The sequence below is a fragment of the Daphnia magna genome, linkage group LG3 (genome assembly GCF_020631705.1).
Source record: "Daphnia magna isolate NIES linkage group LG3, ASM2063170v1.1, whole genome shotgun sequence".
NCBI lineage: Eukaryota > Metazoa > Arthropoda > Branchiopoda > Diplostraca > Daphniidae > Daphnia > Daphnia magna.
The window spans coordinates 5,437,085-5,463,667 of record NC_059184.1 but is presented as its reverse complement, the minus strand read 5'-3'; the positions used below and the strand labels follow the sequence as shown (position 1 = coordinate 5,463,667).

Below are 26,583 nucleotides of genomic sequence, written 5' to 3'. Positions count from 1 at the left end.
ACCTGCTTCTATAGCCGTTTGCTCTTGTAACATGCCTCCGCTTTTACTCTCAGTTTTGCTCGACAATCCCGCCACCTTTGATGAGAAGATGACACACTTTTGACATCTACCATAGTATATTACTTACATCAAATTTCAAGCTCAATTGCGTCATCATCCGCCGACAATCAACCAACGGCAGATGCAATTGCGTCTTATTTGCGAAATGTGCAATTAATTTTCTGGTGATATGAATTGGCTGGTTCACTCAGCGTCGCAGAAGCAAAATTAATAAGCATATTTGGATCAAGAACGCGATCATGCAACTCATCCATCAATCCCCGTACATATTTTTTTCCTTCTCATTCTGTCGGTCCCGTATTCCGTTTCCTTTGCGGCGGCTCTGTTTCCCATAATTTAATCATTTTCCCTCTCCTTCTTTAAATTTTGATTCCTCAATCGTTTGTTCATCCGGCCAAGGCGGTGAAAAACGAAAAGCAAAACGGTAACCACCATCATTCCGCGTTAAGGAAAATATCCTGATAGGTTTTTTCGTGTGTTAGATTTCATTTCCTACACGCTAAATTGAGTAAGGCACCCGGGTGAAAATAGCCAACGCTAGTCCCTTGACATTATCGTAAAAAGAAACAAAACTGATCGTAAAACTGAAGAACTGAATATTATTTTGGATATCTTTATTCCCCTCCCGCTTTTTTTTTTTTTTTTTCGAGATAAAATGAGAAAATAGGATCGAAGCGCAGGTTTTCACGCAGACACCGGTGGAGAACTACAGTCGATGTGCGCATGAACTGAACACGAGGCGGTCGATACAGCCCGACAGCGACTACACTACGTCGTCAAGCGAACAAATCATTTCGTATAAGAAGATCCATAGGTTCTCTAACCCCTCCTTTATCATGCGGATGCTTCCACCAACACCGAAACAGTCGGTTGACATTAAATGAGACCAACAGTCACAAAGAGCTTCCAGGCATTAATTAAAACACCCGTACAGGTCTTCTCGACATTTAATAACATATGCGCAGTGAAGCTCTTTAAAAAATAATAATTTATTCGCCGGGCGGTTAGGCCTTCCGAGAAAGACGCGTAAAGGATATTCGATTTAACTGCAGGATCGGTAGGAGCGTGTGGACCATCGCATTTTCTATTCTTGACGGCTAGTGCAGTCCGTCACTGCCGTCCGACGGTCGGCTTGTCGCCGCCAGAACTAGAAGAGACTCTATTAGCGTCAGACAGTGGTCTAAACCTTGTTGTTCGAAAAACGTGACCGACTTCATCATCTCAAGTGGCTATAACTAAAGGGCGAAATTTTGCACAGTGTGTGTTGGTAAACTGTTCAAGAGGCGTGAGGCTCTTCTCGTTTCTTAACACAGTTAAAATCCGGTTCAAGTTGGTTGAAGGATATTGGGGTTCGTAATCAGTAGCAGCGATCGGGTGGCTGCATTATTTTTAACTACATTTCTGGTGCACTGAAGGTGCTCCGTTCTTCTCGTGTGTGTAAAAGGATCTCGGTTACAACGAGTACAACGTGAAAGGGAAATGTGATATCTTGTGCAGTGCAAATATTCCTACACACAAGTCGTCTGCTTAGCGGCAGTGAAAGAGCCCTCCACCGTGCTCTGCCTCCGGTCTAAAAATAAGACCCTGCACACGCTGTAAAGGCCAGAATAAAATAAAACTGATGAGTGGGACACCTTCTTCGGAATTACATTGCACTGTATTATCTAGAAGAGAAACAATGACGTCGACGAAGTTGGTCTTTTTGTTTTCAGTGGCTGTGATATCGTTGGGAACAGTCAGAACAGCTGAAGCGGATCTACCTCATGTCGAGTAAGTCATTGTCTGTTTCCAATTGTATTTATTTTATTGATCATCAGCTCTGCCAGAATAGAACTCAGCTGGTCTTATGTATATCTAATGAAATCGATTGTAACCGATGGTCGATTGACCGTTTAATTATTCAGGATATCGAACTGGGCCATCCGCTTCGGTGCGCAGATGTGGGAAATTGGAAAACAAGTCACCAGGATACGAGAAATTAAAGAGGTAGGCCTATATATCTATTAAATCATAAAAATGCAACCATCATGGGGGGAATGTTGGTCGTACATATTTAGAATCCAAACGGATAACTTTTTCAAAGTTCATGTTTGTAATAGGCGTATACATTTCTGCTGCAGCTAGTCGAGAAGCACTGTGCGTTTGGTCAGCAAATGCAAACATTAGAGCATTTAATTATTGATGATGCATTGGCTCGATTCTCAAAAGATACACGTCGATTTGGAAGGAAGGTTGTCCGGGGTATGCGACGAAGGCACAATTTTGTGTAGACCGTAAAAAAAGAATCTTCCGACTAAAATCCACTTAACACAAACGGCCATAGACGTGAAAGTCCTCAAAGTTTTGATGCTACACCTACGGATACACTTATTTGAAAACGTAACTGCATATCAAGGTCTTAAAAGGGATTAAACTTTATATTCGAATTGATGGGATCTCTCGCATCAAACAGTAAGGGATCTTGTGCTATATGGAAACGCGAGATGTAGGCTACGCATGGAAGTGAATGCCCATTTCGATTATTGACTGAAGTCCCTTGGCCAATATCGATCAATTTGCATGATGCTTTTGCACTCCCTCTTTGAATTCCCCTGCAAAATCGTTACAAATAGCGCAATTTTCAACAGCTTCAATTCTCAGCCACTCATTTGCTTTGCACCACAAATGTAGAACGGACGCATCGCTGTTGTCTGACAGATCTTTCACCGATTAGCTAAACGCTGACGTCAGATCACTTGGAACATATCCCGCGTGCACTAGAACAGCGTCCACGTTTGTCGGCTCTCAAACTGCACATCTATGAAGGTCGAGAAGCTATTGTCGCAGAACATGTTCGGAAGAATAAAGACACATTGAGAATATAGGACTATGGCAATCTACGACAGGCGTCATAGATAGGAGACACTCTTGATTACTTTGACTTGTTTCCTTGTCCTATATTACCTTTTTGCCTTTAACGCGTCTCTTTTATTGACGATCTGGCCGGAACAGCTTGTCACTCTTCAGCAAGTGGAATGTGAACAAAAACAGGGAAGCAGACTGGCAGGAAGTACGTTGTTTTTACACATAGGCTGCGCTATTACATAGTTCTAAATGTATAGAGGAGGAACGACGACGGTGTGGACGAGAAAGAAACGAGGTTCATTCTTTTGATTCAACTATTGCGCTGAATCAGGGAAAGAAGTCATAAAAACAGCCAGCGAGAAAACGAAGAAGGGGGACAGACGGTACAGTGCGATAGCTATCGCCATTATATTGTGGCGTGCAGAGTCCGCCCGTGCGGAAAAATGCCGAGTCTGAAGGAGGTCATGGTGGGCTGTACCGAAGGATCTGGAACTGACACATCCTAGACGTTGCATCCTCTTACAATCGAGATGTAAACGAGAAAAAAAGAACATGGAAGGAGAAATGCCGGAACAATCTAAGAGGGAGGTAGACCTAGAACAGATGGTGTAGAAAAACTGTCCATATAGTTATCGACCGGTCATTTTGAGTATAGCTCCATATATATATACGCAGTAGTTTGGCGTCGCTTTCCTTTATTTGATTTTCTTTTATAGGCTGTAACTTGAACTGTCCGCGACGTGAAGTTTTTTGTCCTTTTTTTGTGTGTCTATGTGTTTGAATGTCCAGAAAGAAAATTTTCTTGAGTTTATGTATCATACAAAGTTAGTGAACGAACGAAAGGGCCTTTTGCGGAGTTATTAGGCTAATATTGTAACTTGGAAGTTAGGTCTCGCATAAAAGACTCTGTACAGTATGCAGTTCACTTTCGGCACGCTATCGCCCTGCTGCTAAGGTGACAAAAAACAGCCATACGTCGCCCAACTTTCAAATTGCATAAAAATCAACCTTTCCCAGTTTCGTTTAGAAGAATTATAAGGCGACTAAATACTTCATTAAAATTGTGTATTGCTAGTTAAACGTATTGTTGCAAATGTACCGAGAAGAATGATGGAAGACGATGATGCATTTAGAACTTGAGAAACTATTTTATAACACAAACTAACTTCTTCGACCCGCACGTTCACAAGCAATCTTTATTTCAGTGACGTGACAATCAATCTGTTTGTAGAGTACTTGTTTCTGTCTTATTCGACTAATGGAAGAAGGAAAATGACATACGAGCCACCAGAATCGCTTTATACCGTTGATGTTTCTTGTGCTCCTTGTAATAACTTATACATTCAGCGGAAGTCATCCAAGTGGGAGGGCTAAAGTAGAAGCTGGGGACTGTTTACGGTGTAACGAGAATAGCTAGTCGTCCCTGAATAATCGATGACCTATCATTGATCATCGGGACCCCTGGCCTGACGGGGGATCTGTTGGGGATAAACAACAAAGTTTTGCTTGCGGTGTCCCATCTAGATAAATCGGCCCCGACGTCTACGATCTTAACAGTTGCAACATATATATAAACAGGATACAAGATGGTGCTGGCTGTTTAGATCTAACCGCCGAAATATCAGCAAAGGAGAGCGTATACTGCATGGTCTATATAGCGTTCTATTTGTGCTATAAATCTCATTTGGCTCATGAAACAGAAGAGACAAAGAGTAAGATGCGAGAAAGAAAAACGCTATATTCTTGCCGATATTCTTACGTGATAGATTTTTTTATACAAGGGAAGTGAGGGGGTGGGGTTGTACGGTCTAGGAGATATTACATCATTTTGTCACTAGGAGGGTTTCAGCTCACAAAACACATTGTATAGTTACCATGTTTATTGAAAGTAAGGACATCAGCTCGTCTCTCTTGATTTGATTTTATCCACATCATGTGGGATTTGCAGCTTTGTAACGTGTTTTAATTTTTCATTGCAACAATGCTCTTTGATAGTTAAGTATGCCTAAAGAGCAAGTATTGTTGTAGCAACAACTAACATGCCCCATACAACAACAAAAATCCGCTTAAGACGAGCAGCTCATTTTTAATCAGCCGTTCTATAGTTCGATGCGGGATTTTAAAAAATGAGCGTACTGGATACTGATCCCGTCTGAATTGTAATACTCGGTGTGGCAATCGAATTGTCCAAACGAAACAAGTATAGAAAAGAGCGGTGACACGGCGACAAAGAGATAGACGGAGAGAGACGAATCAAAGATGAATTTAGAAAAGGGGAAAAAAAAAAAAGGAGGTTAAAGAATCACCCCGGAAACAGGAGGAATGCGGATGTATAACGATTGCCAAGAGAATCTTTATAGTTGCGTGATGCTGTTCTACACGAGTTCTCAGCGCACACGCAACCCAACCAGCTTATAACAGAGAAAACGGCACTCTGTGGCCTTATATTTCCTACAAAGCAAACAGTCTGAATTGCTCTTCATTCGAACTAGGCAGCTATATCCGGAAGTGGCAAAAAAACCAGCAAGAGTGACTACGTAAACAGAAGGGGAGTGAGAACTGAACGAAGAGATGAGATTCGGAGAAGAAGAAGACTGGATCTTCCATACACTTTACTATAACCATCCTTTTTACATTTCCCCCATTTTTTTTTCGAGTTATTTATTTTTCCCTTTTTGCAGCTTGATCGATATGTGTGTCCAAAGAAGCCGCGCGCTTCTTCATTTTCTCGCGAGAACAACGGCACACACAGCGAATCACTCGTGAGCACACACACAGACAAACAAACACCACCCCTAACGGGTTTCACGCCATTTTGTTTCCTCTTTTGTTTTGATAAGCTAGACGAGGGAAAAGGGAGGGAAAGAAGCAGACCAACAGTGGAAAATCAATTGCAAGTTGGGGGGGGGGATTTGGTGTGTCAGTCTATAGGGAGGAAAAAAAACAAAACAAGAAACGGAGGGAAAGAGAGCTAGGAAACAAGAGAACTAAAAGAGCTGGAGAGAGGAGAAAAAAAGAGCCGGAAGAGACTGAGCTGCGAGCAAGGCTGGTTGAAGTTGATGGGAACGGATTTTCTGGCTTGGGCCTTCAAGAAATGGGAAAGGATAAACAAGTCTAAAGGTAGGCCTATCTATATGCATTTATACGTATATATGTAGGAGACATACATATACGTAGTTATGCATAGAAAGGCGGGCATGGCCGGAAGGAAAGCAATGCTTGATCAGCAATGGGGGGGGAGGGGGGAGGCAAGTAACCTAGAGATAAAGAGAAGAAATGGGTTGGTATACTTAGATGGAAATATTTATCCTCCCGCTTTTGATAGATGATTACCCAAAGGAGAAGATCTATAGGCGGGGGGGGCAATGGTTTGAAGAATTCGAAATCAAAAGTTATTGCCATCTCGTAAGCTGTACAACTTGGAGAAATTATGTATCGCTAGTGTAATAAACCAGAAATTAAATTCATTACGAATTAAGGTAACCCTTCTTGAAGATACGATTTTCAATTAAAAAATTGTAAAGAAGGAAATCAAATCCTGCCAGATACTAGTTCACAACGAGTTTTCCTTCAGACAGCCAAATGTTGTTTCGTTTACTGTACGTGCTTGGCAAAAATCAATATGAGCGCTATGCACATAGGAGTAGCCCACACATATGACTCAAACCAGTTATTTGCGTCTGTTTACGGTTATTTGGGCAATTTTTAGCTTGCACAAGAGCTGATACGCAAGATCCTAAGTGTCTATTTTAGTTTGACCTTCCTTTTCCTAGAAATTAAAAGGCTGTATTTAAACTTGCACACAAAAGTCCATAACATACAAAAATTCTCTTTCAGATGGCTGTTTATAATAGCTCCCTTACTGCGAGGTAGTGAAAGAAATCTTTTCAGAATTTTCTTGGTAAAGGATCGTGATCGATTTCCACAGAATTGCATTGTAGCCAATAGGCTATTACTTAAACTGCTACGAGGATATCAAATAAAGTCTGTTGTCAGCATTCGATTCCGTTTTTTGGTTGAAGAGCATAGGCTGGATCGCTGGGTACACAACATAGAAACCAACGTTCGTTTCAAATCACAAGAAATAAAGATTATGTAACTCGTCTGCGATCGATCCACCTCGTTCTGCTTGGCTAACTACGGTATAAACTAATAGCATATAATGGCAACTGTTTTGCCAGTGGCAGTATCGTCAATGTATTCAATGACAGAAAAGCCCTTTTCCTTCAACTTGTTTTGCCAGGACGCCGCCCTTACGAAGATGAGCTCTCCAACGATCGATGGACCTATAGTATTATGATGTTTGAGCTGCCCTCGTTTTCTAGATTAACAGCCACGTTGCCTAGCATCATAGCAATCAAGGCAAAAAGTCGGCCATCATCCATTTGTATTTGGCTTGTCCATTAAATTCACCCTCGATTGGATTGGATATAGAAGGGAAAAAGAGGATCGGGAAAGCACAAAGGAAGAGCACACAATGCCATTCTATTCGTGAAACTTTTATTTTGATAAGAGTAAAAGCAATAAGATTAAACGTATGGGCGTAATTTGATGTTTTTCTTACATTTTCTCTTCTTTCATGATTGTTTTTCAGCGCTATCAAAGTGAAGCCAAAATTGAGCAAGTGGATGGATTCGCCATGGTCAAAGAGATGGCCGAAGAAATGGAGAACATGATGGGCGACAAAATCGAAGCTATCAAGGTAAAACTAAATTAAAGACTCACTGTTTTCATATTTTTTTTTTCTGATTAAGAAAACATTCCAAACAAATAAAACTTGTGCTTTCATCAGATAATCTTTCTATCGATTATAGCCTAAAAATTCTTTCCAAAACCTAATGCCAAAACGTTGAAGGAATAAGCAAGTGCGCAACTTTTTGTTGTATAGACGTTCTGTTTCATGCCACTCCCTCCCCCAAGATCTTCACGATAGAAGTAATAGTGAGATGAAGTTTGGCGCAGCGTCATCGATCCGCTTTCTAGGGCGTACATTGCAAGCAAAAAGGAAACCATCTTTATGTGACGTACGAGACCGAGCCATAGTGTCCTACTTTATACAGAAAGATCTGCACGAAGTTGATTATACTAAATAAAATAAAAAGTTTTCTTTCCTTTAAGAAACGTCTTTAAACGCTAACATATCAAACTATGAAGTTCTAAATGTCTCTAAAGTTTGAGGTACGTACAGTAGATGCAGAGATAATGTTGGCAAAATTTGATGGTGGTAAAAGCAACCAAACCACTGAACCTTAAAGACGTTCCAGCGTAGAAGAGTCTCATCAAGTATGCGCATTTCTGCCAAGAAAGGAAGGAAAACCAAGAGATATAACAATATGTAGAGACTTGTGTGTCTAAGATGTGAGCTGCACCTCTAATGCGGTTGTAGGCTGGTAACCTCACAATCCCACAGCGTCCGGCAGGATGACGTGCACTAGGAAAAGGAAGAAGATCGCCATGGAGACCAGAGAGAACCTCCCATCGTTGTTGGCGTTTTGCCTTTTTGCTGCAGTGGCTACTACTGTAGCGCGTTTTATACCAGCGCCGTTGTCTCTAAACGAACGGCTAACTTTGGTGTACACACATCCCTGGGTTAGGCAATTGGATGAAACTCTCATTTATACGTTGGGAAGGAACAGCGGCTAGGAAATCGACTGCTGTCTCGTCGTCTTCTTCTTTCATATTTCCTCTAGATTCTCCATTTCCCATTTTCTCTTATTGGCCGTAGCAGGAGGGATTACATGGCTCCACTTTATAGAATTGCTGTCCCGTCTTAAAAGTCTGTTGTGACTGTACGTTCCTCTGAATTTTCAAAATTTTGTGCATTCCAGCAATGAAACGGGGGGAAAAAAGCAATAACAGCCAAGAACTTGATTTTATTGTTTCTAAGCAAATATTTTTACCTTACCCAGCCCAAGATGACACTGAAATTTGAAGTCTGAATGAGATCATAGTGATCACTAAAGTAATTTCAATCCATTCATTTGTATTTTAAGTTATTGAACGTGTAAATAGCCATACAAGTGTATCAACAATGATCAAATCTGAGCTTATCAATTACGCGTCCAAATGATTGTTTCGTAACAGAGGATTATGGACGCGGCGGAACAGCTGTCCGTTTCACATCCGCGATTATCACGACAAGATTTGTACGAGATGAGACAACGTGCCGAGACTATCGAATACTACAATGCCAAGCGTCTGAACATGTATCATAAATCGGGTCCGAGGGCCGGTGAACTGCTCGACAACCACAAGGAACTTATCATGTCCAACAGCCAACATTTCGGTAATGTAGGCGTCAACACGAGCGTCAGCGCCGTTCACGTGCCCACCAACGTCTTCGATGGAGGTAATTTTTCGAAACGCTATGATTATGTATGAGCCCAACTGTTATGCTCAAACACAGCCAATGAATTCGATTCTTTCCAATAATTTCAACTGTCCAAGAGTAGCTATTTGCGTGATATACAGTCTCGCCATTTCGATAAAGACGGGCAAACGCTAGAACGCCATTCGACTGCGATGCGGAGTCTAAGCTACCGTAATGTACAATCCGTTCGACACCCGAGTGCTGCTCTTAAGAGCCGATATATCGTGTTAAGCATACAGCTTTCACGTGAAACGTGCAAAGATATTGTCGAACCGGAAGGCACGGGGAAATAAAAACCAGAATCCTCCCCTATTTCTAGACCTGCTTGATATATATGGGGGGTGTGTTTAATGCTTCTATAGATCGACGGTCATAGATTGATCCATCGATCTTGAATTCATAGCTTCGGGTAGCGCGTAGGCACTCTAGTTTAACGCGATTGCATAATCTGTTTTGCTCTTCACGAAATAGGGCCAGACGTGATGAATGGCATCCTTTGGTCCGAACAACTTGATCGCATTTTCATGACCAATTACGAATCGGATCCATCTCTGACTTGGCAGTATTTCGGCAGTTCTACAGGATTTATGCGACAGTATCCAGGTATGTTACCGCACGTAACTGCACAATAAATTGTTTTCCTTCTAGTTGTCACAATTGATTTCATAATATTATTACTGAACGAAAAACCAAAAACAGCTACAAAGTGGGGTCAGGGTGAATGGGAACCCGATTTGTTCGACTGTCGGCTGAGACCGTGGTATCTTCAAGCAGCTGCCAGTCCCAAGGATATGATCATTTTGGTAGACACTTCCGGCTCGATGACAGGAGTTCGTAAAGAGATTGCTAAGCACGTCGTTCTGACGTTGCTCGATACTCTTTCCGAAAACGACTTTATCAACATCTACAAGTTCAGCGAAGTTCCTGTTCCAGTCGTCCCGTGCTTCAAAGATAAACTAGTTCAGGTACTAGGACTTAGAATCTGACAATTTCACGTATATTTTCCACACAAAACAAAAAAAAAAACTATAAGGAGTGAACAATATGTAAATGTGTACATGAATTATCAAAGGCTAATTTGGAGAATGTAAGAGAATTACGGAATGGCATGATGGAAAGTGAGACAAGCGACATCGCGAACTTCACGTCAGCGTTCACGACCGCGTTCGAAATCTTGGCTAAGGTTTGTTAATTATCCTTTTCTGTCATTTATTAGTAGGGTGGCCAAAAGAGGGAAACATGTTTCACTTTCAAATATCACAAAGAAATTGAAATCCCCATATGGCGACACCGAGCTGTGCTTTTAGTTCATGTTTATCTAAAGCTTATTAATTATTTATGTACAGTATAATCGGACGACGCAAGGGTCGCAGTGCAACCAAGCTATTATGTTGGTGACAGATGGGGCTCCAGTCGGTTATCGCGAGATATTCGAAAAATACAATTGGCCGCATAAGCCAGTGCGTGTCTTTACCTACGTCATCGGACGGGAAATCATCGACACAGCTGCTACCAATTGGATGGCGTGCGCCAACAAAGGTTCCGTAGAATAATGAAAAAAACATACGTATACCCTCCATTGGAATTTCGTGTCGATTGTTGTTCGTCGTCGAGACTGATATTGACAATTCGCTGTATTAGGTTATTTCGCGAGAGTCACGTCTTTGGCTGAAGTCCGGGAGCAGGTTCTCAAGTATATTCCGGTTCTCTCGCGTCCCATGGTTATGTACCAAAAAGACCACCCTGTCATTTGGACTTCTGCTTATATCGACATCGCGGTAAGTTCCACTGTTTCCATCATTACGTTGGTTGTGTGTTTTCGTATGCCCAATACCAAAATCTATGGGGAACGTTAATCAATTCGAACATCATCTCTGGCCTCAGTAAATCCATAGAAATAGCGGAACAAGAAAGATTAGAAGCAACAGAAAACAAAAAATATAAATAACTCAAATCCAATATTAAGTATGTCCTAGCTTTAGGTGGAAACAAGCCGATTTCCTACGTTTCTTGCTTTTTCTTTTTTGCTAACGATCAACCCTTTATATTCCATCTCTTTATCATTTTTCCCCTGTACTGTTCACTTGTTTTCAATTTCCATCTTGATCCAGCTGGATTAATCCACCGACAAGAAAAGGCCATAGTTGAAAGACCATTCAGACGGTCTTTGCCATCATAACTTGCGTACAATTTGCTCCAGACAGTGGGGCGCATAGCACTAATTGGAGAAAGGAACGCGACACGCTTATTTGCCATCAACTATTACCTTGCTAGAGTCCAGTAAACGTTTGTTTAGCCAACAATAACATATAGATTGTACAATCAACATATAGCCAATAATTACAGTATGCTAACAAGTTTTGGTTATACATACTAATCCAAATACTAACCATTAGATGACACTCGATGGCTCAACTAATAATTTAGAAACAGATTTGACATTACGTGAAAGAAATCGATTGCAGAACTGAGTGTGCATATGTGATGATTCTGTTTCGTGAATGAATTTTAGAAATACCTCCCCTTGCATAACCTATAATATGTCAGGAACCCAAACTGAGTGACTGGCTGTGGGAGATCAGAGAGCGCCGGAAGCAGCGTGATCGTTCGCTCAACTACCGTGCTCTCCTGCGGTTGATCAGCGAGCGGAATAATGCTCAGAGCGACGATACTTCAAATGTGACGGGCAACAATACTCGTGATGCTAGTGGCAGACCCACTATCAGCATGACTGTTGAACAGTATCTCACCTATGGCAATCTTGTCAATGAGGAACGTCTCAATGCTCACCGGATAAAACAAGAGCGTGAAGAAGCAGCCAATCCTGCCAACAATCAGCAGCATAACCGCCAAGGCGTTAGTTCTCATAATTGAATACTAATTTTAGATTATTGAATTTAAACGTTTCAATCGCATTGAATTTTTTTCGTGCATGTATAGCTAACAGGTTTCTGCATTTCTTTGGGTTTTGTCTTGCATGAATATCAATGCCGATGTGCATGTTTTCGTGTGATGTGATCGTCGGTCTCGTCGATGCATGTTGTCCAGAAATCCGTTACCAGCACGACGCCTAATCCCGTGTCTTCTGTTCCAACTAAACATCCCGATGGACCTCGGGCTGAGGCCCTAGTCAAGCCGGATACTCTCAAAGCTTGGCTAAAACGAATTGAGGTCCTATTTATATTTTTGTGACTATACAAGTGTTGTAAATGAAACAGCTTCACTGTTCGCTGTTCAGAAGCGTTTATTCTTTTTAAAGTTATTTTTATTTGCGATTTACTGTCTTTCGTTTCGCAAAAGCTTTTTTATGTTTAAAAAAATCATCGTGTTTATGTTGAAGAATTTTTCATTCGTAAGCAGCTGATACGGTTAAATTATCACTTCATTTCTTTTAACTCTTAATCTTTGGAATAACAGACGCGGACCAAACCGAAATTCCTAATGGCCATCTCAGTGGCCACTCCAGTATACGACCGCAAGAACTTTTCGGTAAGACATCAGTTTACACAGATTCTTAACATTTTGTCTTTCGTTTATCGATTTGCTTGAAGAAAAGCTCTTTGTGATTTTTTCCTACTTAATATGATAACATTACTTTTAAAGCTGATTAATCTTACACAAACAACAGTGGGAGGTTGAGTGAAACATAAAACAAACTTTCTTCTGTGCAATAGAATATCATTGAGAAAATACTGATCAACGACATCTGGGAAGAAAAAACGCGAACGGTAAAGAAACGAGCCGACCAAAGATGCTAACTTGAGCAGCAGTAGAGCTTGTTAATAGAATAATAGATAGCTCATAGTTGCAGCTATACATTAGACACACTTTGGTAGCTCGATTACCTTCTTCTATTTTCCGCGATCTAGTCTCGGATACAGTATCTTCCATAGCACTTGACCTTTCTTTCATTGATTATAATTTTCATTATTATTTTTCGTTGACTTGATCCTTGTCATAAAGCCATAGTGAAATCTGAGTTGTATGGAAGATAGTAAGTCTGTGCCGTAGACAATTTTGACGAAAGTATTTCCGCAGCAGTTGCATGATGGTAGAAGGGGTTTTGTTTTGATCCTGCTGCTCCGTAGTGATGCTGCAATCGCCGCTGTCCGTGCTGAAATTTGTAACAGAATTACAAATAGTCTAGAAATATTGAGAGAAGCAGCCATTCTAACCGGCATTCATAGGCTTTCATATAGATTTTGTTTGTACCTGTAGGTCATTTCTGATCATATAATTTAAATCGTAATGATTCGTCTTACCGTTATTCTGAATAGGTAAATGTAGCCCATAGCTATTGTATTTACCTAGAAACTTGTTTAGTGTTTTCTATATATCTAGTCCATGTGGTATATTATACATAGCATAGTCTGGTAGAAGATTAGGTTCCCGAAAGATTTACTCATTGTGCAACCTAACACATCCAGTGTAGGGTGTGAATGCCTTTGACAGATTCTATATTCGTGGAAGTTTGTAGTAGCACTAAAGTGATATGAGTATATAGAGTGATAATGTTATACGTACCAATTGATTTTTTGCATTCAAGTGTTCCGTTGCTGAAGAAATTTGTTTCAGACAACTAATTACAGTAAATGGTATGCTAGTGTGAATATAGAAAATTTAGTTGTGTCATTGAGCCCCAAATTCATGAGATCATGTCCTCTTATACCGTAACTTTGCACGACGCTGTTCTATTTAGCCGTAGATAGTAGATTTTTTAATCGCTCCCTATCTCGCAATCGACTGTGTTGTGTTTGAGTCTAGATAGATTTAGAGTGCCGTTGATATTTCTGAGGTCGTCAAATTCGTAATTTAATCTTCATGACGCGCTATCAGGTAAGGACAGCCAATCTTCTGGGGGTTGCTGGTACAGACATACCAGTCACAGAATTGAAAAAACGCACACCGGCCTACAAGGTATCAATATGAAGAACTTTAATATCGATATTTCTTTATCTTTTTAATTAATTTTTCCTATTGGTTTGGTCGTTTAAACTTAAACAATTAGTTGGGAGTCAACGGCTACTCATTCATTGTCAACAACAATGGCTTCGTACTTCATCATCCCGATCATCGACCTTTGGTAGAAAGACTGAATATTCAATCCAACCCTGAAGCTATGTGCCTTAATCTGTTTATTTTTCTGCTGCTTCGTCGATGTCAAAAAGGACGCGGACGGACTTCTGAAACCCAACTACAACACGGTCGATTTGTCTGAAGTTGAGTTGGTTGATTCAGATGGCGGTCCACGTGAAAACGACACATATCTCATGACCGTAAGTCTTCAATAGTCGAAAGGCATTTTCTTCGTTAAACTAACAAAAAAATGTTCAACTGTTTGTTTCACAAACAATTTAGATGCGCCGCGAGATGATCGAAAGGCGTGAGGGTGAGACGTCGTTCAAAGTGAGGGTTCACCACGATGGCATGGTAAGATGTTATTCTTGTATTTATCTATATTCAACGGCAATAACAATATTGTTTACGTTTAAAGAGAAGGGTCAGCGTTCGTCGGCAGCGCTATTATTACCGTGGGCTGAAGGGCACACCTTACAGCCTGGGTTTGGCGCTGCCTGATGGATACGGCCATTTTCGCGTCGTGGCTGAAACCGAAGTCAAGCGTCTGATGGCTGATCACAATATCAATGGTAACTTGCATGTAACTAAATGCCAATTCTTCAAGGCACTCACTATATAAATATATATATCCGCATCAGTTTCATCCTTCTTCTCCGGCAAGAACTGGAAAATTCACCCCGACTGGTAATGAACACGAGTTAGTTATTCTTTTACTCGATTTGATGGTTCATTATTTGCTCTTTCAATGAACAGGATCTACTGTCGCTACAACTACGACCATCTGAAATCGTTCGATTCTCCCGAAGCTCAAGTAATGCACTTCGTTGATCGGACGCAACGGGAGCGTTGGCGATGGAACTCCAAACACCCGCGACCCTCTCACGACAGTGCCCGCTGTAAGTAAATTTGCCAATCCTAGACAATTGATTACCTTTGTTAACATTCTGATTTTATGTGAATTTATTTTCCAAAGCCCACAAGCAAGACGATAACTTTTACTGTACGTATTTTAATGGGCAGGAATGTATCCCCTGGAAAAATGTTGATTTCTTTATTTGTCTTTTTCCAGGTGACAAACATCTGATGCAGTCCCTGATTTTTGATGCCCAGGCCACCGAAGTGTTCGATAAGAATATTTCTCTTAGCATTGACCGTCAAGATCCGTAAGTTTCTTATTTTTACTTTTATATTTTAAATAACTGTTACACAATAGTTCACATTCACAAAAAACAAAGCACGTACCTAACACGATTAGACCTTAATTTTTGTCTAAATGTATTCACCATGTCTATACGTGCACCACTAATCCATTGCATCCTTTTTTTGCATTTAAAAATCTATTTTTCCTTCAAAATTTCTTTTTTCTTTGTGTCACCGGCACTAAATCACAGAGGTTTAGGCATGCTCATGGCACTACTAGCCAGGTAACGTATCACTAACGTAACGTAACCTTCACTTCACGTTGCCTATTTTGGCATACCGTTGTCACTATCCTGATGCCCCACATTAGGCCAGTCTAATTCTTAGTTAGACATTTGTCGTAATATAAAATGCACTGGATCTACCTGTAATGTAGTGCACAGCATTAGAAATCGTACTAATATTGTTTAATCAAATTTTTATTCGCAGAAGGAAAGACGCAGAAAAGCTTCGTTTTCTATGCTGAATAATTGAACCATCATTGCGGAAAATGTTAATGTTTTTCTTTTTGACATTTCCATTGCTGCTTCTAATGTTTTTGATCTAATCGCTGCTCGGAAGGAATTAATGAATTAGTGTTCTTTATCAAGCTGCTTTCTAATTTATTCTGGAAAAATGAAGATGTTGTTAATTGCCCATATGACATTGCTGATTTTGATGTTGCAAATGTATCTTGCCAGAAACATTTGCCTCCTCCTCGCTCGTAGCGTAGGGCCTTTAAGGAAAAGTTGAGATTGGACACATGGAAGTAATATTTCTCCTATTTTCTCGCTTTCCTTTTATTTAGACATGCCATGTTCAAGCTGTTCGGGATTTCTGTCGCCTTCGTCGCCACACGAAGTGGCCTGTTGCGCTGGCAGGACATCAGCACCATTGACGACAAGTAAGCGTCCTGATAAAGGAATGATTTCAATTTAAGGTTAAATTATGATATTGTCTCTTTATACTAAACAATTGAAATAATCGGCTAATGCAAGTTAATGATATCGTAACAATAACACATTTGCGGGGTTGACTTCGAAAGTTTGCATGTAATACGTCGGAGACATGTCGAATGGCGTGAACATGCGAGAAGGGTGAAACGAGCTCCCCGAAAATTTAGGAAGCGGTTCCAGAGTAGTCGAACATTGCGCAAAACGATTCGCTTAGAAATTCCGTTCATCATACGAAGACGAAGACCGGCGAGGTATTTTCTACGGCTTGTTACGGAAGCAGTGTAGATGGGCTACACAAACAAATGCTTCTCCCCAAAAATGCAGCCATTAAGTATTTGTAGATGTTGTAACCCGCTTATTCCTGGCGTAACTAGATTGATTGGCCAGCTTAGGCTATTTAAAAAGTATGTGTGATTTGGTTTTCTCAAGAACGACTCTTTTATAACCGCTTGTTTAACTGGCATAACTGTGCCACTTACTTATACTTTTGGCATTTGTGGTCTGCAGGCATTTCAGCGAGGCCAATCTCAACGCTATTGACCAGACTTGGTACAAGAGGGCCGTCGATCAATACTCCGTGGAGCCGGATAGCTTTGTCTACTCGGTGCCTTTCAGTACCGGTACAGGTATGTGAGTCGACGACTAATTAAGCAAGCCATTGTTCAGAGACATTCATTAACATTGTGCACCAACACTGCATATTAGGAATTACCAATGAGAGTGTCGTGACTGCTTCCCATGCCATATTCGTCGAGAAGGGTGGATACAAAGCACCCGCTGCTGTTGTAGGTCTTCAGTACAAGAACAGCGCCTTCCGCGAGACCTTCTTCAACATCACATCAGGAGTAATCGATTGTCTAATTTCAGAATTCAGTTCCCGGCGATTTTAATGGTACCAATTATGTTGATTATTCCAGTGCACCGGCGGAGTACAATGTAGAAGGACATGCAGTTCCGGCGACTTGTCCTGTTACGTAGTAGACAATCATGGCTATATCGTGATCTCAAAAGAGGAAAGAGACACAGGACGATTTTTCGGCGAAATTGATTGGCTTGTTATGGATTCATTGATCCATTATGGGGTCTTTAAAAGGTACGGTAGTGAAGCTACTTTCACAGTGCTTTCTTTTTATTATTGTATCACGATCGTTATTTCTTCAGGGTTCGCATTTACGACTACCAAGCGGTTTGCAAGGATATGCAAGGACACCGTAGTGCCGCTAATTTCATTCTAACACCATTACGTTACATGAAGTGGTTCGTTCAATGGATGGTAGGCCGTGCCACTTGGTTAATACTCCAAACTCAAATTGCTCATTTGATGAATCCGGACTGGGCTTGGGCAATGGAACAAGAACAAGCGGATTACCACAACGAAGATAATGACGAAAGCCCCGGTAGGTCTTAGTGCATAGTAGTTAGGTGGTTTTTCAAGGATCATCTTTATTTTGAATTCCATTACAACGATGCAGGGCCAACCCCAACTGGCGGCGAATTCATGGCCGACGGAGACATTTCCATAATCGTTCATGATGAAGCTGTTACCATGGATAACGCTTACGCTAATAAAACACGACCACGGCCGTGCGACCAACAGGCGGATTTGTACGTGTTGCAACCTGAAAAACTATTTAAAGGCGATAAACCCGACTCGGTTAAAGGGAAACAGAACTGCAATTCCAACAACTTAGGCGCCCGTCAATGCGAGAGACATTACAGTACGCACAAAATACCCCACTCCAATCTGCTACTGCTGGTCATAGACACTACGTGTAGATGTGAAACGCAGAAACAAAAGATTGAAATGGAAGAGGTCAGAGTCAATGAGTCATTGTTCTGTGAACGACCTCAGGAGAACTTGTATCGTCTTCGTCCCTCCGTTTGTCTCAGTTATCATCCAGAGGTAAGAAAACATCACGAGAGTTTTGCAGCAAGGTCACTTGTAAAAGTCAATTACCTTGTGTCTTTCTCCCCATCTAGGAGGAAGAAATAAAGCAGTGTGGTAAAGGGAGCCTGCAGCTACCGTCTCTTCTGCTTATGACAACAACCATAATTTATTCAATTCTAAAAGCTATCTAATTTATTGCCTAATATGGTTCCGCATCACTTGTTACAATTGGAATTATTACGGTTGATTGGATGGATGATTCATAATTTTCGCGCCATCAAGATTTTGTTTTCATTGCGTAGGGCCCGTAGTTCCTGGTGATTTTAAATGTTTCTTTACTGTGGTCAACTTGTAGCAGCAGCCCCTACTTTATTATGGATCTATCAGTGATTGATGTACATGGCGATACCTGGTTTATGTATGTGAATTATGCGAGCGAGTAGTGATGGGGTGCAACACGACTTCTCTAAGAATTAGTTCAGCCGGATAAGAGGACGTACTAAGCCTACTTCATACATATCACTTGTTAAAAATTTTCTGGTACGGAGCGTGCTTCTTCATCTGGCTGCGAATGGTTTTACGTTTGTTGTCAAGTCCATGGACTTTGTATTTGTGACGACTGACAAGCTTGTTATTTATTTGCAACTGTTAGAGTCCAGAAGTTTTGTTATTTATTTTTTTTTTATTCTCACATTGACGTTTGATATTACATTAAAATTTGTAAAAGAAAGTTTGGGTTTGGGACATTTTCATGTCGTTTAAAATGCCTGTTACTGCAGACACGATTGTTCTCTTTTCATCTTCTGTGGTTTATGCGCATCGATTGTCGAGTCTCGTCTCTTTTTTGTTAGTGCTTTTCATGAAAAATTCCTTTTCCCTATTGATGCTTCGATTGAAACTGGAAATATTTATATTACCCTTGCGTGCTTGGTTTTCCCTTCTTTAATTAAAGAGCGTTTTTTTTTTTTCAAACCTTCCTCATGAGGATGCCAATGGTCTACATTTCTAGTACGACCTTCGGTCCAATTACAAAAAGTTCTCTAATAAATAACAATTTTATTATTGAATTCTATGCAAAAATATTCAATTAAATTCATTTATTATCTACTAAAGATGATATATACTGTCTATAAAATTGATCACCACAGAAAATGCATTAATACCAGAACTCACGTTTTGTTTGTGGGTAAAGAATTGTTATTCTTAGTTGCCTAAAAGTTTTGTTTTCAACACACGGATTCTTGAACGAGCCTCATCCCAATCGAGGTAAGCCCCTTGAACATGGCGCTCACCTTTGAGGTTTTCGCCAAAGGCAGTCCGGCCATGTAATATTCTTAGATTATCAAAGGTTACCATCTCTCCTACAAATAACTTTTTAATTTTTTTTCTCGATTTCTTGACCGAACATTTCGAATATTAGCTTGTGGGCAATTACCTGGTTTCAGTTTGAACTCGATGAGGTAACGTGCATCGGTAGCCAAGTCATAAAAATTTTTAAGAGCACGGTACCATTTTTCAACCTGATCTATAGGGACAACCATGTGTGAATCTCGTTGGGGTTGACTATAGTTTATGCGTCTGATGGTTCCGTCATCTGATTCACTGAGTAGACATGCAAAAATTATTGTTTAGATGATGTGAAATAAAATTTAACAGAAGTCTAGATACCATATCACTGGGGCATGGTGAATTTTGTGAAAATGATTGCCATTTTCCTGACCTATATCTGACCATGTCACTTTAGTTTCCACCAAATATTTGTACGTTTCCGGATCATTTTCTCGAAGTTTTTCAGCTATTTTGAATCCATCTGTCAGAAGACTGTTTCCACCGTTGCCGTTGTATTGTATATGGCAATGCAACAGATTTATCTAAACATACAAATAAATGAAATAATTTACCCAATTTGGACCGTAAGCTTAAAAGTAGGCTACGTCACGAACTTACCCCTGGTTTGTATTCATAATACGGTAAATCAGTGTGCAGTTGTAAATGTCCTTGGGTATAGGCAACATTAGTGGCATCAGCTTTGGCTTGGACACTGAATTCCTCACTGGTACAATGAAAATTCTATCAAGATTTGCAGCAAAACATGGAACAAACATTCAGGTAATACCAAAATGAATACCACTTGGCACTTACCCATAGTGGGTCTTCCTGACGAATGCAACGCGTTTTGCAAGTGATCCCACTTGTCCTAAACCATGAGGGGCATTCTTAATAAGGCAAACACCCCAAACACCTAGAGTCTCCAGCCAGTCTAGTAGAATATTGTCTTCCTGTCGTGAATAGAACAAAATAGCTATACATGTTATGTAGAACATAGAAATCATCTATATGGGATGTCACCTGCATGACACCTTTGAAATCAAAAACTGGGATTCTCTTAAAACAATCTGCATCCCATGTTTTATACAGTTCTTTATTAGTTTTTAGCCAATTTTGCTGTTCTTTTTGGTGGAAACTCCGTTGTCTCAGCCATTTAAAGTCATATGCACTTTTATGACCATCCTCCCAGTGTATCTCCACATTATTATCAGAAATGGCCTTGTAATAAAAAAGTAATGTGTCAATATCTAAATACAATCAATTTCATTGCAGTAAAAATCTGAAGGTTTACCAAATGCCTCAATGTTTGGTTTAGTTGGAACTGTGAAAAATTAATTGTTCTGGATTGAGATGACTGATTAAAGCAGGAAGAACATTGGCAGTTATCTCTCAGCCAAACAAGAGGATACTCATCAGTCAAGCTTTCTTTCCAATGAACAACAAGGCGGTTATGTTTATCTTCAATTCCCACAGGGCATGCAGTGAACACTTGTCTGTTGGTCAATAAAAAATTTGTAATCAGAGGAAATCGCTTGATGGCATTTTGAGAGCTGACTGTCGCCCGAGATAGGCCGGCAGTGATATTGCGAATGAAATATTTTGCAGCCATTGACCAATCTATCTATAATTTAGAACGGGATTGTCAAAATTTAAACTTCAATACTAGATGTAGAAATTCTTGATACAGCTACAATATACGATGCGTGAAAATGTGTAACTGAGCTGAAAGGTGAGATAAGATGTTCACATATTGAGATAAAATTTTGCTACTAATCTACTATCTTAAATGAGTCTTCAACCCAAAACCACAAAACCGCCATCACTTTGTTTTGGTTGGATCAGATTTCGGCGAATGGCTTCTAGATGGCGTGCAGCTTCATGCATGGCCTACTTCATGGTTAAGGCACGATATAATACACTATCGCCTATCCCAAAACCGGCGGGTGTTTACTAAGTGGTTCCAGGATTCCCCGCTAGGTTCGCTAGTCTAGGAGGCCGGTCGTCTAAAGGGGTGATAGGGCAAAACACACTTTTTTTTATTTTTAGAATTTTTAATTATCAGTTCTTGTGCTAGAAAAGTAAATTCACTAGGGCTCCTTTTCATTCCCACTTTTCCATTTTTGGCCAACTTTCAAGTTTTGCTTAAAATACATGATTTCAATTCAGAATTGAATGCTAATCATGGAAATCGAGACTTTCCTCCATAGGTGGTGTGACGTTCGTGGGAGTATCAGCACTAATCCCACATAGTCTTCACGACTTAACGCGAATGTTCGGACTGTCAATGACACACCCTCTCCGTCCTTCTGATTGCCTCTCCCAAGGACCTTCGAGCGCCACCACAGAAGGAAATTATATAATCTCATTCTACTGGGCTGCCAATCGCCAAAGTCATTGCATCAGCAAGTAGCTACCATTTGTTCTTCTGCTTTTTGTATACATTTTTACCATGCTAATTTCTGTTTGGCAGATTTCTATTTTTTCAGATGACATAGCGGCAGAGTTCACCGTCACATTTTCCTATATTTATGTGTGTTGATTACGTAGGGCGATGCAAAGGCCTACTCTAGGTTTGCCAAAGGTAAGTAGCTAACGCTAGATAACGTTTAACTTGAAAACTAGTTCATCCGGTTTGGACGTTTGTTAAAGAAACTGTACGCCCATTGATAAACTAACTTGATTTTCTTGATTAGACGGATATCCCATGTCATTAGTTTTGCCGGAAGAGCATACGGTTTCCGGGATTTTTATGGCGACCAGGCCGGACCCTATCGGGAACTTCGCGAACGGAGTGAGGGCCCCTAGTTTAAAAAATGACTGAACAAAGAAAATGTAGACCAATAGCAGTAGACGAAACAATGTCCATACGAAACAACAAACAATGTCCATCAGCTATAGCGGCATAGCCTATTCTGATAATAGATTGACTGCAGCGCCACTGTGGTGAGTAAGGGAGTCTGTATGGTACCGACAGGCCGTCGGTGTCGGTGAAATAGCCAAATATGAAGTCGAGCACCAAAAATCTGTTGGTGGAATAGGCTCGACCACTCATTTCACCTAATGCATAGCGTGGAGGAAAACTTGAAATTAGATAATGTAGTCTCGTGCTATGACATGAGAAATAATACCAGTCTCTACTGGCGCGCTAGTAGCAACGACAACCAGGTTGCCAGAATCGCAACTGCTGTGAGCACCTGCCATCTGTTGACAAAAAGACGAAAAAAAGGGACACAAAGTAGTGGTTATTCCAGTTATCTAGACACAATTTCTATCGGGAAATTAAAAACCTTGCAACTACCTAGATTGAAAAGAAATACGGGAAACAGAGAACTTCCCAGCTTTTATTGTTAAATGACAAATGTATTCTAACGCAACATAGTAGGTCTACTCCAACGCCGAAATCTGACTGTGAAGCAAATACACGAAGTTCGCTATCCCTAAACTAGCAGAAATCAGTTTGCCACGGTCTTTGTCTGTTTTACCATACTTTTATTTTACTCCAAAATGTTTAACTTATTAATAAATTATTCTGAATTTCGAGCTCACTACCGTCATTACCAAAGAAGACTTGTGACGTCCTATATCGTTGTCGGGGTCATAATCTGGAAACGATACTAAAAACTGTCAAGGCTTTTACTACTTTTTAACACCGGAATATATTGCTGCATTTCGATATAATATTGGCAGGAAATAATAAAACTTTTCGACATTAGTAGAATAAGAAAAAGTAAGTATCGGCCAATTAGGAGAAACACGAAATAGCCAAACGAAAACGTCGCGTGTTTTTTAAAAAATGGAAACCGTAAAGACTCTGACTTGCAGCAGTTGAATGGAGCATCGTCCTCGATGCTGCACGCACCATCTACAATCAAACGAAATGAACCATGGCGAGCAATACTTAGATCAATTAAAAAGAGGGGTTCGGAGAATGAAAGCCACTTAAAAAAATACTTCTATTCGTGACGGTTTGTATTATTTCAAAAAGTGGCATAACCACGATAACGTTATCGGTGATCGAACTGCATTGGATGAAGGCAATCGAGCATTTGTTAATCACTGGGGGGACGGAGAAGCGAGCGAGAAGCTCTTCAATTAAGCTCCATCAAACATTGTAGGTGGTTAGGAGGGGGGGTATTCAACGGTGGTGGTATGTGTGGGCCCACCTGAAGTACACGAAACAATGCGCTTATCGATTATGTTCTATATATAGGAGAGATAGAAGGATGGATCTTTCGAATAACTGCGCTAGACCCACTCTAAAGAGAAATAAAGAGAACGCGAGCTGATTTGTATCATATCGTCCACCACCTTAAGAAAGAGAGGGAAAAAAAAAACACACCCCTCTCCGTCGGTCCACTATCGCGGTTAATCAGAGGGATGCCACGAATTCGACATGCCTCGCGCCTCGGCCGTACGTTATACCATCACAAATCAAACGGTTTCGTCGGAGAAAAAAAAAATCTAAAGCAAAAAAAAAAAAATGAAATGAAAAAAATAGGGGGGAGGAGGTCGGCCCATTCGCTTGGTGCCGTCACTTGATTTCTTGACCCCCCCCATCAGAAGAAAAAAAGGAAGATGGAATAACACGAGGCCTATATAGTGTTAACATGCACCAATGTTTAAAGTCCTATATCTCGCCGAAGACGTGGTCGCATCGATCCATATAGACACGGAAGAATATAGAAAGCGGTCCTGACCTCTGTGGGCCCCTCTTTTGGCCTCTTGTTCTTCTCATTATATCAACCAGAGCGGCTAAAAAAAAAAGAAAAATCCTTATACCTTAAATGAATCGAGGAGGAATCATCTTAAGACGCGGTACATTCTCCCTTCTTGCTCTTCTTATATGAACTGGTTCGCTGTGTCGATTTTTCTGCCTCATTTGATTGCTTTGGGGCCGGTATTCTTTTTTTTTTAATTTTTTTTCTAACTATTTACACCGGTCGTATAACCCATCAAGGGTGAAAAAAAAAAGCATATACCCGGTGTGTTATGATGTATGTATATACAAGCGCTCGCTCCGTTGTACAGGATCACCCCATCAACACCACAACGGTCAGAAAAAGAGAGAAACAATCTCTAACCAAACTTAAGAAAAGGGGGGAATTATGTTTTTTTTTTTAACCTAAAGAAAACTTTAAAATCATAATAAAACAGAAAAAAGGGGGATCTTTGGACTGCTGACTGCTGTTATTATGGAAAAGGAAAAAGAAGAAGAGGGCCGAAACCCAAAAATCATATATAACCAAACAGTGTCAGATACATCACACCCTAGTTGATTGAATCTCGGCACCTTCCGAAACTTAAACGAAACACATTCGAAAATGTTTAAAGGAGGGGGGAGAAGAAGAAGAAGAAAAAAAGAAACACTGGGCCGACACCTTCCGATCACAATGAATACGTCAGTTTGGCTTCAATTCACCAGAGGGGCTTGATCTTTTTTTTTTCGCCCTCCTCCCTTTTTTTTCAGCTACTTAAAATGCATAGGCCTATATGTATAATATCTATACCATAGATATCGAATATTGTTTCGTATTTTCCCTCTTTTGTTTTCCTCCCTTTAAGAGAAAACGCTGCTTTAGGCTACTATACATATATTAGAAATTGCCGAACTAAGGATAAGGGAAATCATCGGTATATCTCCCGGAAAAACAACTACAAAAAAAAAAAAATAAAATAAAAGAATTAAGAACCAGAAAACGAAAGGTTCAAATATTTGTTGGCCTGTTATAGGTAGACAACAGAGACGAGCCGTCGCACGCTCAAGTGTGAATACCTTTGCGGGGGGTCTTTCAGATATATCCTTCAGTCTTGTTTCTTATTTAATTTCTTTTTTTTTTCAAAAAGAGAGATAGAAAGAAGCGGACGAGTCCAAAAAAAAAAATGAAGTAAAGAGAAAGAAAACAACACGCACGACTATTCCATACGAATTTTCTTTTTATTATTTCCAAGCATTATATTTATGTTATTATTATTTTATCAAATGGGCGGACGCAGGTAGAGCCATTATCATTTCTTGCCAGCATTCCAATCCGTGCTATCTTTCTTTTTCTCTCTCTGTGCGCTTTTAACTTCCCATTTGCGCACCTGCCGCCTTCGTTAGGCGCCCGTTGATGCGCCATATACGCATCGCGTTTAAAACTAATGTTGGGGGTGTTTTTTTCTTTGAACAGTTATATGTTTACGAATGATTATTCGTCCTCCTCCTCATATATACCGGAGCGTGAAGAGTTAAAAAACAAAAAAAACAAAAAACAAAAAAGGTCTTGAGAAAATAGTTCATTTTCTTTGGTTAGTTTTTTACTGTTGGTATGGCGCATCCTCTTTGGACTCGCATTTTACAATTATAATGTACCTACAATCGTATAGCACGATGGCCGCTGGGGCCTTGCGTTTCGGATTCTTCAAGTTTGGCATTTAAGAATGCCGACCGTATGGCCGAAGTAAATAAAAATGTTGAGTGGGATGGTGGCAAACTGGCAATCCACCTCGCGCCAGCTATTCGATAATGCAACACAATTCAAACTGTTCACGCGATCGGATTTTTTTTTTTTTTTTCGAATTGGTGAAGCTCATAATAAATAGGCAAAAGAAGGGTTGTTCTAGAGATATATAACTGCGGCTCGTTTATGATTCGTTACGCGGTCAGTTCAGAGAGCTATGAAATATTTAAAAGTACATTAACCAACTGATAGGAATACACTTTCTTGGCCTCAATCGAATCAACCTTAGGATGGAAAGGGGACTCATATTGAGCTCTCTGTTCGCCATTCAACGTTTCAAAGCGGAATAGGAATATCCAATCAACTGTCATCCTAAACCTTACCGTCTTTCATCAACAAGATTTCGGTCAAAACTCTTCGCCATTCACAACTTATTTC

The 26,583-nt window shown here is 40.4% G+C and overlaps 2 protein-coding genes and 1 long non-coding RNA gene across 14 annotated transcripts; 2 read left to right on the top strand and 1 right to left on the bottom strand.

Moving 5' to 3' along the window:
• Positions 1-1,193: 1,193 nt before the first annotated feature.
• Positions 1,194-19,443, top strand: LOC116919034 (voltage-dependent calcium channel subunit alpha-2/delta-3). 10 transcript variants are annotated; one of them, XM_032924892.2, is made up of 30 exons: positions 1,194-1,830; positions 1,965-2,046; positions 7,499-7,606; positions 8,989-9,253; positions 9,746-9,877; positions 9,974-10,239; positions 10,347-10,457; positions 10,621-10,813; positions 10,916-11,052; positions 11,822-12,130; positions 12,323-12,445; positions 12,692-12,763; positions 12,949-13,002; positions 14,111-14,191; positions 14,283-14,357; positions 14,443-14,550; positions 14,633-14,704; positions 14,769-14,922; positions 14,992-15,037; positions 15,107-15,249; positions 15,327-15,353; positions 15,423-15,516; positions 15,745-15,777; positions 16,341-16,436; positions 16,996-17,114; positions 17,194-17,333; positions 17,406-17,581; positions 17,650-17,885; positions 17,961-18,391; positions 18,469-19,443. In XM_032924892.2, exons 1-30 carry the CDS (start codon positions 1,682-1,684, stop codon positions 18,565-18,567), a joined length of 4,131 nt encoding a protein of 1,376 aa, XP_032780783.2. In that variant the 5' UTR covers positions 1,194-1,681; the 3' UTR covers positions 18,568-19,443. The 10 variants fall into 10 exon arrangements, with proteins under 10 accessions (XP_032780783.2, XP_032780789.2, XP_032780786.2 ...); XM_032924898.2 differs by lacking the exon at positions 12,323-12,445; XM_032924895.2 differs by lacking the exon at positions 12,949-13,002.
• LOC116919038 (gamma-butyrobetaine dioxygenase) lies at positions 19,031-21,552 on the bottom strand. Of its 3 annotated transcripts, XM_045171614.1 has the most exons (8): positions 20,997-21,551; positions 20,726-20,923; positions 20,519-20,655; positions 20,324-20,429; positions 20,045-20,247; positions 19,812-19,978; positions 19,550-19,737; positions 19,031-19,416 (listed from the first exon to the last, which is right to left on the bottom strand). In XM_045171614.1, the coding sequence occupies exons 1-7, from the start codon at positions 21,312-21,314 to the stop codon at positions 19,580-19,582; spliced, it is 1,287 nt and encodes a 428-aa protein (XP_045027549.1). In that variant the 5' UTR covers positions 21,315-21,551; the 3' UTR covers positions 19,031-19,416; positions 19,550-19,579. The 3 variants fall into 3 exon arrangements, with proteins under 3 accessions (XP_045027549.1, XP_045027548.1, XP_045027550.1); XM_045171613.1 differs by lacking the exon at positions 19,031-19,416 and having other exon boundaries at positions 19,459-19,737; positions 20,997-21,550; XM_045171615.1 differs by lacking the exon at positions 19,031-19,416 and having other exon boundaries at positions 19,579-19,747; positions 20,997-21,552.
• Positions 21,553-21,836: 284 nt separating this feature from the next.
• Positions 21,837-23,210, top strand: LOC116919039. The gene is made up of 3 exons (XR_004391768.2): positions 21,837-22,111; positions 22,176-22,286; positions 22,399-23,210. It is a non-coding gene; the product is annotated as an uncharacterized LOC116919039 (long non-coding RNA).
• Positions 23,211-26,583: the final 3,373 nt, after the last annotated feature.